The sequence below is a fragment of the Cetorhinus maximus genome, chromosome 12 (assembly GCF_964194155.1).
Source record: "Cetorhinus maximus chromosome 12, sCetMax3.hap1.1, whole genome shotgun sequence".
NCBI lineage: Eukaryota > Metazoa > Chordata > Chondrichthyes > Lamniformes > Cetorhinidae > Cetorhinus > Cetorhinus maximus.
In genome coordinates this window covers 85,258,654-85,270,422 of record NC_135890.1, presented here as the reverse complement: position 1 = coordinate 85,270,422, position 11,769 = coordinate 85,258,654, and the positions used below count along the sequence as shown (strand labels likewise).

General features: G+C 41.0%; 1 protein-coding gene across 4 annotated transcripts in view; it reads left to right on the top strand.

The window, feature by feature from the left end:
• Positions 1–45: 45 nt before the first annotated feature.
• The window catches only part of rnft2 (ring finger protein, transmembrane 2), a 50,035-nt gene continuing 38,311 nt past the window's right edge, over positions 46–11,769 (top strand). For 2 of the 4 annotated variants that reach the window (XM_078554031.1, XM_078554034.1), the window contains exons 1-4: positions 46–115; positions 481–562; positions 2,162–2,640; positions 10,417–10,493. In XM_078554031.1, coding sequence (XP_078410157.1) covers positions 91–115; positions 481–562; positions 2,162–2,640; positions 10,417–10,493 — 663 coding nt within the window. In that variant the 5' untranslated portion in view covers positions 46–90. Of the gene's footprint in view, positions 116–480; positions 569–2,161; positions 2,641–10,416; positions 10,494–11,769 lie in introns of all 4 variants that reach the window. The other 2 variants (XM_078554032.1, XM_078554033.1) reach the window with 2 other exon arrangements.

Sequence of the window (11,769 nt, the reverse complement as noted above, 5' to 3'; positions counted from 1 at the left end):
TCAAAACTGCAGCGTGCACGTTACGTTCTGCGTCATGTGTGTCAAAGGTTAAATAAGTCAAAACAAAGGAACTGCTGTCAGTCATGGTGAATGTGGCTGGAGAGAATGATTGGGGGTGAGGCTCAAACTCTAATAGCTTCATACACTCAGCTCATCTAAAGTGAACTTTATGTAACATTAAGAATTAAACCGGGTGTTCCCGGTACTGCTTTGAAATTGCAGTTGGAGCCAGGTTATTGTTGGCTGTAGATGATGCTATTAACTGGGCCTGAGACCAACAAGGACAGGAGAGCTATTTGATATGGATTTAACCAGCTATGAAGAGGATGTCTTAAAATAAGATAGTCAACATATTGCCATTTGTGATGTGTAATTTTTGAAATGATTCAATTCGACCTAGAGAAAGATAAATACTGGTCCTTTTTCTCATCTTGTCGTTTTCAAATTTATGTCAGTAAAACAACTTTTCATTGCATTTAGATTTTTTTTTCCAATTCAAGAGGGACTGGAAGAAGATGCAGAGAAGGCATAGTAGCAATGCTGACAACATCCCACCAGAAAGGCAAGTGTTTGCAGTTATTTGTGAAACCTGTTGTTTAGGGGTGGGTGGGAGAGGGCAACTGTCAACATTAACTTCATCCTTGGAATTATTTAGTAAATTCAAACCATGAGCATTGGTTTATTTTGGTATTTAATTTTTAATTATTTTTGCTATGTTTAGATATTTCAGTTGGAAATTGAATCTTAAATCTGCTCCAGCTAGGTCATATTATTAAACTTCAGGTGAATTTGAATTAATTTTGGTTTAGTTTGTTTACATATTGAGCAACTTGGAAACCCAGTAACACAGAGGTTCTTTGAAATTTAATGACAGGACCTCATTTTAATTTTTTTGTCATTTCTTGACCACCAGCCTACCTGATTGGAAGACTGGTTAGCTGCTAGGCAGGAAGCCTGTCACTGATTGGCCACAGTAGGGAATACAGAGAATTGAGGGAGGGTAAGATCCTGGTTTAAAGGTGAGTTTGTTGGATGTGGGGAGGATGGGGTCATTGATTAGTAGTGGGTCTGATAACTGGGAAGCCAGTTAGCTTTGAGAGACCAGAGAAAACACTCATCCTTTGGCCCACAAACAGTGTTGAAAAAGCACTTGTCTGCTGGAACAGGCTGCCATCATTATAAGATAGTCAGTTATTAATATAACATGATCACCAAGAAATGCAATAAGGAATTCAGAAGAAACTTCTTTACCCGAAGAGTGGTGAGAGTGTGGAACTCGTTATTACAGGGAGTAGTTGAAGCTAATACAAAGATGCATTTAAGAGGAAGCTCATCAAGCATATGATGGATAAGGGAATAGAATGATGATAGATTTAGGTGAGCAAAGTTGGAGAAGGCTTGAGTAAAGCATAAATGTTGGCATGGACTGGTTAGGTCGATTGGCCTGTCTCTGTACTGTATATCCTATGTAATCCAATGCTCTCTATTCCCTTCAGCTGCAGGGCTTCTCAAGCTCTGGGAAACCAGGCCTGCAGTGCTTAAATTCCAAACTCTGACAAATCTTGACACACAGCCCCATTAAAATATTTAAATTACACATTCACCTCTGGAGATCAGATTAGTTGCACCCCATGCAACCTGGCTCCATTAAAACTGAGTGGCCGCATTGGGATCAAGTTTCTACTTTTTGAATTTTTAACTCTCCCCTCTGTCGATGGTCCTGGGGGGTGGTTAAAATTCCCTCTTCTGTATTAAAAAGTGGCAAATGATGGCACAGGCTAGAAGCTGAAGAAAATTTTTGAATAGCAAGACAAAAATGCTGGAAATGCAGAGAATGTCATTCAGAAATGAGTTGTTCAAACAAAAAATCTATGACTAATATTATTTCCAGCACATTGTGTTTAAGTTACAAACTTACAGTATCTATTTTTTGGCTTTTGCATTACTGTATACCTTTCAAACAATATTTGCCTTAGAGTTATCTTCTGTATGAATTTATCCATCATCCTCATTAATTATCCTATTGTTTCTGAGTACTGCACTATGTTTGTGTGTGTTTGTCAACATATGTATTGTAATTGTGATACTAGTATAGTTACACTTTTAGACACCCCTTTTAACTGCAATGTAGTTTGCAAACTTGACTCATTTTCTCTTTTAGGACAAGGAGTCAGACAGTTGGTTCAGAGACCAGTGTGGATGAGAATGGTGTTTTTGAAGGACTCAAACCTGAAAGCTCCTCAGCTCAGCAGATGTTCTCTGGTTTAGCAGGTCTGCAATCAGGCCCAATAACTGCTGCATCATTCCAGTCTGGCCTAGTGTTGGGATCTTCTCTGAGTGCATCGGTTGGAAGTGGAGATGTGTTTATTCAGATGACCCCACAGGAAGAGGGAGCCATTCGCACAGAGAATATGCAGTACCATCATCGCCATCGGCATCATCATTATCACCACAGTCACCATCGTTCCTCTCTGTTACACGTTTCTGGTGATCGCCATGGAAATACAGAAGATGTCAGCGAAGACCCTGGCACTCCTGCTCCAGCACTTTCAGAGCTGAAAGCTGCAGTTACCTGGCTTCAGAAGGGCCTTCCTTTTATCTTAATATTGCTGGCTAAAGTTTGCTTTCAACATAAGCTTGGTATGGGCATATAGATCCATCTGTTAAAATTGTATTTACCAATAACAGTTTGACTGAGGTGCATATTCTTTTACAGTTACTGGATTATTTATGGTGTAATGACAAATCTTGTACTTTTTCCTTAGCTTCTCAGAACAAATTCTTTGGACCTTCTGTGTTCACAGCAAGTAACTCTTTTCGAGTCAAAACAATTAACTAAATTAACAATAACAAGGGAGAAATTAAGCACAGCCCCTAAGTCAGGTCAGCTGTAAAATCAAGGACAAAGTTTAAAGGAAACTTACAAACATTAAACCAAAATGTGATTAAAGGGGTCAACAAAACACCCCAGTCCCCGCGGTGCCCACCGGGCACGGAAGGCCTCGATGGTGCCGGCAGACACCACGTGCTCCCTTTCCAGGGACACCCGGCCGCGAACATTCACAGCAAGTAACTCTTTTGAGTCAAAACAATAAACTAAATGAGCAAAAAGAACAAGGGAGAAAACAAGCACAGCCCCTAAGTCAGGTCAGCTGTAAAATCAAGGAAAAAACTGTAAAGGAACCTTACAAACATCAAACTAAGATGTGATTAAAGGGGTCAACAAAACACCCCAGTCCCCGCGGTGCCCACCGGGCACGGAAGGCCTCGATGGTGCCGGCAGACACCACGTGCTCCCTTTCCAGGGACACCCGGCCGCGAACATTCACAGCAAGTAACAGGGTCTTTTCAGATATCTGTCACAATTGTGCACAGCTGCACCCTGTTAGTGCAGCTGCTGTACAAACAATGCAACTTTAAGAGCAGAAGGTGTTCTGTTTAAGGTCCTCAAGATACATCTTTTAGTCAGCTTTTTGTACTAGCATTTTTATTTTGTTACTCTGGGAGCTCGTAATTTTAAAAATTATTTGGTTGAGGAGGTGCTTATGGACATATATTCTACTCCCTTTGAAAATAATAGGAGTGTACATGCATGTGTCATCACGGTTCAATTTTATTTTTGTGCCCTCTTGTGCTAGTATTCTTGGTAAACTATCAGAGACCAGTAAAACATTTGCAGCAACCTTAGTATGTTTCTTGCAACAGTACTTTAAAAAAATTTTTTTGATGGGATGAAGGTGTCACTGGCAAGACCAGCATTTGTTGCCCATCCCTAATTGCCCTTGAACTGAATGGTTTGATGGGCCATTGTGGAGGGCAGTTAAGAGTGAACCACATTGCTGTGGATCTGGAGTCACACGTGGGCCAGACTGGGTAAGGATGACAGATTTCCTTCCCTAAAGGACTTTAATGAACCAGATGGGTTTTTACAACAATTGATAGTTTCCTGGTCAGTATTATTGAAACTAGCCTTCAGTTACGCCAGCTGCCATGGTCGAATTTGAACCCATATCCTTGATCTTGGGTCCTTGGGTCTCTGGATAACATCAGGGAGGGGGAGAGTGACCTGGACACTGTTTCAGGAGATAGTCACACCCCTTAGATTAACTACCTTAAATTCAGCCAGTGGTCAGGGACAGGAGGGTGTGACTATGAGTGAGGCAGGTAGAGGGATCCGGGAAGTAGCACTGCAGGAGCCTCAGCCCTTGCCCTTATCCAACAGGTTCGAGATTCTTGCTCCCTGTGTGGACGAGAGCGGGGACTGTAGGGAGGATGAGCAAACTGAACATAGCACCTTGGTACAGGGAGACATTCAAGTGGGAGGAGAAAAGAGAAATGTAGTTGTAATCGGGGATAGTATAGTTAGGGGAATAGATACTGTTCTCTGTAGCTAGGATCGAGAGTCCCGAAGGCTGTGTTGCCTGCCTGGTGCCAGGGTTAAGGATATCTCATCTGGGCTGCAGAGGAACTTGGAGTTGGAGGGGAAAGATCCAGTTGTCGTGGTCCACATAGGTACCAACGATATAGGTAGAAGAAGAAAAGAGGTTCTGCTTAAGGGAATACTAGCAGCTAGGGGCTAAATTAAAAAGCAGAACCAAAAAGGTAATAATCTCCGGATTACTACCTGAGCCACGAGCTAATTGGCACAGGGTCAATAAGATTAAAGAGGTAAATGCGTGGCTCAAAGATTGGTGTGGGAGAAGTAGATTCAAATTCATGGGACATTGGCACCAATACTGGGGAAAGAGGGAGCTATTCCATTTGGACGGGCTCCACTTGAACCATGCTGGGACCAGTGTCCTGGCGAATCGCATAACTAGGGTCGTAGATAGGGCTTTAAACTAAATAGTGGGGGGGAGGGTTCAGTTGCATGGAAATATAAAAAATCAAATTTTAAGGAGAGGGTAAGAGTGCAGATTAGTGATGAGGCTGATTGCTATCAAAAAGTGAAAGGAAGGGACAGAGTGTGTGAGTGCCATATTGCACCAAAAAATCATATAAGAGTAGGGAAAATTGACAATAGGGCAAACTTAAAGGCTTTGTATCTGAATGCACGTAGCATTCAGAATAAAACTAATGAGTTAACAGCGCAAATAGAGATAAATAGATATGATTTGGTGGCGATTACTGAGACATGGTTACAGGGAGAACAGGTTTGGGAGTTGAATATCCAAGGGTACTCAGTGTTTCGGAAGGATAGGCAGGAAAGAAAAGGAAGTGGTGTAGCTTTGTTAGTAAAGGAAGAGATTAGTGCTATAGTGAGGAATGATATAGGCACTGGAGAGCAAGACGTAGAGTCAGCCTGGATAGAAATAAGAAATAGCAAGGGAAAGAAGTCCCTGGTGGGAGTAATCTATAGGTCCCCAAACAGTAGTTTGGCAGTAGGGCACAGTATAAACCAGGAAATACTGGGAGCATGTAAGAAAGGCACGGCAATAATCATGGGTGATTTTAATATGCATATAGACTGGCCTAATCAAATTGGCAAGGGTAGCCTTGAGGGAGAGTTCATAGAGTGTATTAGAGATTGGTTCCACAACTATTGCTCCAAGAAACAGTCAAGGAGCAGGCTATTCTGGATTTGGTTTTGTGTAATGAGATGGGATTAATTAATGATCTCATAGTAAAGGATCCTCTAGGGAAGAGTGATTATAGCATGATAGAATTTCAAGTTCAGTTTGAGAGCAAGAAACTTGAGTCCCATACTAGTGTCCTGGAATTAAACAAAGGTAACTACATAGGCATGAGGGCAGATTTGGCCCTAGTGGACTGGGCAGGAAGACTACAAGGTAGGACAGTTGATGAACAGTGGCAGATATTTGAGGAGATATTCAATTCCTCCCAAGTAAAATATATCCCAATGAGGAAGAAAGATGCTAAGAGGGGGGAAAAAGCATCCATGGCTAAGCAAGGAAGTTAAAGATAACTTAAAGGCAAAAACTAAGGCATACCAAATTGCAAAGGTCAGTGGCAGGCTGGAAGGTTGGGGAACTTTTAAAGATCAACAAAGGGTTACTAAAAAAAATAAAAAGTAAAAACTGATAGTAAAAGCTTCTACAAGTATATTAAAGGAAAGAGAGTAGCTAAAGTGAATGTTGGTGCCTTGGAGGACGAGACTGGGGAGTTAATAGTGGGGAACGCAGAAATGGCAGTGACATTTAATCAGTATTTTGCCTCAGTTTTCACAGTGGAGGACACTAGTACTACCCCAATAGTAACAGGTAGTGCAGAGGATATAGCGAAGGAGGATCTTAGAACATTCACCATCACTAGAGAAAAAGTATTGAGCAAACTATTGGGATTAAAGGGTGACAAGTCCCCAGGATCTGATGGTCTACATCCCAGGGTGTTAAAAGAAGTGGCAGTGGAGATAGTGGATGCATTGGCTATAATATTCCAAAATTCCCTGGATTCTGGAAAGGTTCCAGTGGATTGGAAAAATGCTAATATAATGCCCTTATTCCAAAAGGGTGGGAGGCAGAAAGTAGGAAACTATAGACCAGTTAGTTTAACATCTGTTGTTGGGAAATTGTTGGTATCCGTTATTAAGGAAGTAGTAATGGGGCATTTGGAAAGTCAAAATGCAATCCATCAGAGTCAGCACGGTTTAATGAAGAGTAAATCGTGTTTGACTAATTTGCTAGAGTTCTTTGAAGATGTGTCAAGCAAAGTGAATAATGGGGATCCTGTAGATGTAATATATCTGGACTTCCAGAAGGCCTTTGATACGGTGCCGCACAAAAGATTAATACACAAGATAAGATTCAACGGAGTTAGGGGTAATATATTAGTTTGGATAGAGGATTGGCTAACCAACAGAAAGCCGAGAGTCGGGATAAATGGGTCTTTTTCTGGATGGCAAGCTGTAACTAGTGGGGGGCCACAGGGTTCGGTCCTTGGGCCCCAACTATTTACAATCTATATTAATGACTTGGATTCAGGGATAGAAGGTACTATAGCTAAATTTGCAGATGACACCAAAATAGGTGGGAAAGTAAGTTGCAATGAAGAAATAAGAAAGTTACAAATGGATATGGACAGGTTAAGTGAATGGGCCAAAATTTGGCAGATGGAGTTTAACGTGGATAAGTGTGAGGTTATCCATTTTGGTAAGAAGAATAAAAAGGCGACTTATTATTTAAATGGAGAGAAACTTCAGAATGCTTCAGTGCAGAGGGATCTGGGTGTCCTCGTGCATGAATTGCTGAAAGTTAGTATGCAGGTACAGCAGGTAATAAGGAAGGCAAATGGAATTTTGGCATTTATTGCTAAAGGAATAGCATATAAAAATAGGGAAGTGTTGTTGCAACAGTACAAGGCATTGGTGAGACTGCACCTGGAGTACTGTGTACAGTTTTGGTCCCCTTACTTGAGGAAGGTTGTAGTTGCACTGGAGGCAGTTCAGAGGAGGTTCACTAGATTGATTCCAGAGATGCAGAGTTTGTCTTATGAGGAGAGATTGAGCAGTTTAGGCCTAAACTCGCTAGAGTTTAGAAGAATGAGAGGAGATCTAATTGAGGTATGTAAGATGCTAAAGGGGAGAGACAAAGGAGACTTGGAGTGGATGTTTCCCCTTCTGGGGCATTCTAGATCAAGAGGCCATAGTTTTAGGCTAAGGGGTGGTAGATTTAAATCAGAGATGAGAAGGAATTACTTTTCTCAAAAGGTCTTGAATCTGTGGAATTCATTACCTCAGAGTGCAGTGGTAATGGGTTGAAAGGTTATGGGGAGAGGGCGGGAAATTGGAGTTGAGGCCGAAATGAGATTAGCCATGATCATAATGAATGACGGGGCAGGCTCGAAGGGCTGAATTGCCTACTCCTGTTCCTAGTTCTTATGTTCTTATTACTAGTCCACTGATGTTACCACGATACCACCATGCCATTCCATCCTATGCCATATCAATCCCATTCCTTTCATCCCTCTTACATCATCCCATCCTACTTGTTTTTTTTCCTGTGCCATCCCCATCCCTCACTCCATCCCTCCTGTGCTATTTTCCCCTTCCCAACCCCTCCACACTTCCCAATTCCTCAGCCACTGTGACTTTCTTGTTGGACTTACCTTACCTTCTGCTATTTTTGTCCTCCACCAACCCACCCTGCCCCACCGTAAGCAACTGCCCCTCCCATGCCATTTCTCCACCCCCCACCCAAGCAGTCCTCCAGCGAGGATGAGTTTGTTGTTGGGCCCACCTTACCTTCTGCTTATTTTTCTCCACCAACCCACCTCCCCGCCACTGCAGCCAGCAACCGTTGGCAGTTGCACGTGCCTCACATGCTCGTCGACACCACATCAGAGCATATACGCGTCAAAGCAGCAACCATTAACTAAAGCTCATTGAAAAGTAAGGCTCTTTTTTGAGGGAGGAATGCTAAATAACATGTGGAACGACACAGCTTTGAGCCCTGCTCCCCACACTTTCTGATCTCTTGGCCTACATTCACCGGAAGAAGTTGAAATGTCTCCCATCTGTGGATGTGTGGAGGGAGAGGAGGATTAGAGCAGAGAGAGGGGAAAGTCAGATGGGGAGTTGCATCAAATGTCTCAGGAGCTTTGTGCCCAGGGAGCCAGGTTTGAGCCTGCTTGGCCCGTCAGTTGCAGAGTGTTCGGCCAGCCAGAAAAAGAGACAATAAAATTATTTCGAAACAAATAAAAATGTAACAACAGGGCTGTTTCTGAATTTAGCTGTTATCTGTAAACCCTGATTTAATACAATATGTTCCTCACATGCCCCAATCCACTGTGTGCACCTGGCCCAGCCCACCAAATCAACTCGCTGACCAATCAGAAAATCCTGTACAGTAAAAATTTGTGTTATTATAGATTGTATTGCTTGAACTTTTTTTTAATATTGAGATTAGTTCCATTGCATTTTAAGATAGCAGGTCAGCCAGCATCTGTGGTTGACCTGAAATGTTAACCCTCTTTCTCTCCACATATGCTGCATGACCTGCTGAGAATTTCCAGCATTTTTTGTTTTTGTTTCAGATTTCTAGCATTTGCAGTATTTTGCTTTTGTGTTAAGATATCCCTCCTTTGGCTCCAGACTTTACATTTCTTGAGGACTTGACATTAAGGTTTATTTAAAGGAGATAAATACCTCATTGAATTTTACCTTGATTCTAAATATTGTGAATGAAGGTACCTATATAATTGCTGATGTGTACCAGTTTCCAGTTGTTAATATAACTGTATAAAAACCAAAGAGGTATATTTTACCCAGAACTCCATAAATGTGACATTTTAATCAGTTCTACTTCTGTGACACGAGATAGATGGTGTATAGCATTCCTCATTTATATCACTAGAACATTAACACACAATGTCTTGTTCCTGCCTGTCTAACTTGCAGATTTTTTTAAAAATGAGATAACCAACCAACTTGCACATAACTTTCCCCTCCTCCCTCTATTTAACATTAAGCTTATGAGTTTAAAAGTTACAGTTAAGAATCCATCAAGCTTGGCCATGCTCTACAAATCACATTTAAAACGTCAAATTGAAAGGTAATTGACCTAAAACGTTAACTCCCTCCACAGATGCTGCCTGACTACTGAGTATTTCCAACATTTCATGTTTTTACATTAAATTGACTTGGTACTGTTTTATTTGTGATCTCAATATTGGAGCTGTGCCTTTATGTTCTGGCTTTATTCTTTTTTTTTTGAAACCTGCAATGATGTACAAGAACACATTTTCAGGTCAAGGGGCTCTTGTTCGATCTGTCAAGGTCCTGTTTAAATAAATAAAACTTTGCTTATTGTTCTGAATTGTTTAGGGCATAACAGTAATCAATTGAGCAACTATCCTAGAAAGCTTGTTGTGGCAGTGTACTATCATTCACACATTGCAGCTATGTTTGGGAGTATTCCCAGTGTTGCTAATTACAAGTAAGCCATGACTACCCTGTGCAAGAGAAGGATCATGATCATCCTGAATTGAAGGCATAACTGCACTTTGCCATTGCAAAGATGATGCCAAGTAAGACACCAAGGGCTAAGTATTTCTCAGAGTGCCTTGAATATAATGGATATATAATTAATCCTGATTCATATACTTGTGCAAACAGCAGTGGATTCAGTCATTACTTGTTAATTCGGCTATATTGTGAAGGATGTTAGGTTAAGACATTGATTTTTATCTTCTAACTTCTTTATATTTATCCCTCAATCAACATCACAAAAAACAGATTGGCTGCTCATCATCACATTGCTGGGTGTAGGCTTTTGCTGTGTGCTTATTGGCTGCCGCTTTTCCTACATTACTGACTACACTTCAAAATTACTTCATTGCCTGTAAAACACTTTGAGACATCTGGTGGTCGTGAAAAGCGCGATTTAAATGCAAGCCTTTTTTTGGAACAGACAACCCTGGTGATACTACATACAGCATGTGTTTTCTTTTTCCATACAGGCATTGCTGTGTTAATTGGAATGGCAAGTACCTTTGCATATGCAAACTTAATGGTTAAACACCAAGTTTCTTTAAGAGTAAGTATTTTTACTAGTTAGTGATTTTCTGTTGTCTTCAATATACATTGGATTTTGTTAGAGTAGCCCGCCCCCCCCAAAAAAAATATTTTCACACCCTTTTTAGTTTCCTACTTTGCCTTTTGTCATGTGCTGTTGTGCAGCTGAAAAAGAGCAGAATGGCATGGGTTGCCCTCCATTCATTATTTCCAGCCCTATCGGATTGTGCCTTTGCTCTACTTTGAACCTTCAATACTCTTTCTTCACTATATTTGGTTAAAATTGTTGAAAGATCATTGGCATCTATCTTGCCACTTTAAACCTTAGGGTTCCTCAGGTACATTTGTTGGGTGTGTTAGGTTTGTATAAACTCAGTAAAGCAAGATATATTGGGATCCAGTGTAAGCAGTCACCAAAGTTTAATGTTAAGAAATAATTGGATTTGAAAGATCATATTAGGTTCAGCTTCTCTCATTTGCAGGATTTATTACCATATTGCCATTGTGTTCATTTCTTGACTGCAGCTAACTTTTTACATTTTATTTTGCCTGGGGTATGGTTTCATGGGTGCTGACTTCCTTCCAGTAGCTCACCCAAATTGCCTTCCTCATATGAGCCCAGATAGTAGTAAGTCCTGACAAGCTGTCAGCTAGCAGAGAGTATTACAACTGAGCCCAATCTGTCCTCAATCAACATCAATACAAGCGGTTTCCTGCAGGACCTGCTGGATAGCTGCCGGGAGTGGGAACCTTGCCTGATATCTCCTCTCAGTTGTAGCTCTCTCTTGCCATCCTGTCAGAGATCAACTAACTTGGCACAGAGAACGCCTGTAACTAATTACACTGTTTATTGTTCTGTCCACAGTTCCTGTTTCTGACATTTTGCTTGGATGGAAAAATGTTGTTTGACAGTGTTATTTTCTATTATCTAGCTGTTGATTTATCAGTTAACAATCTTGCAGTGATTCTATCATCGTGATGGATCCTTCAACATGACATTATCAGAGACCAAGCATATGGAATATGATTCTGGCAATTAAGGTTTCCTTAATATATTCCTGAGCAAACATAAGAAGGCACAGTAAAATTGCTTCATTATATATTATAAAAATAAAGATTACAGAGCAATTTACAGTGGAATAATTTCATCTCCGAAGTTGAGATCACTGCTATAAATCATTCAGTTTTTTTTGTCGCTTTTGGACTCCTGAGTGAGCTCACTGCATTGCAATTCTTCTTAAGTAGTTTCTTGTGTATAAAATGGAGATTGTCATTCACTGTTCTTGCCACATGTTGCA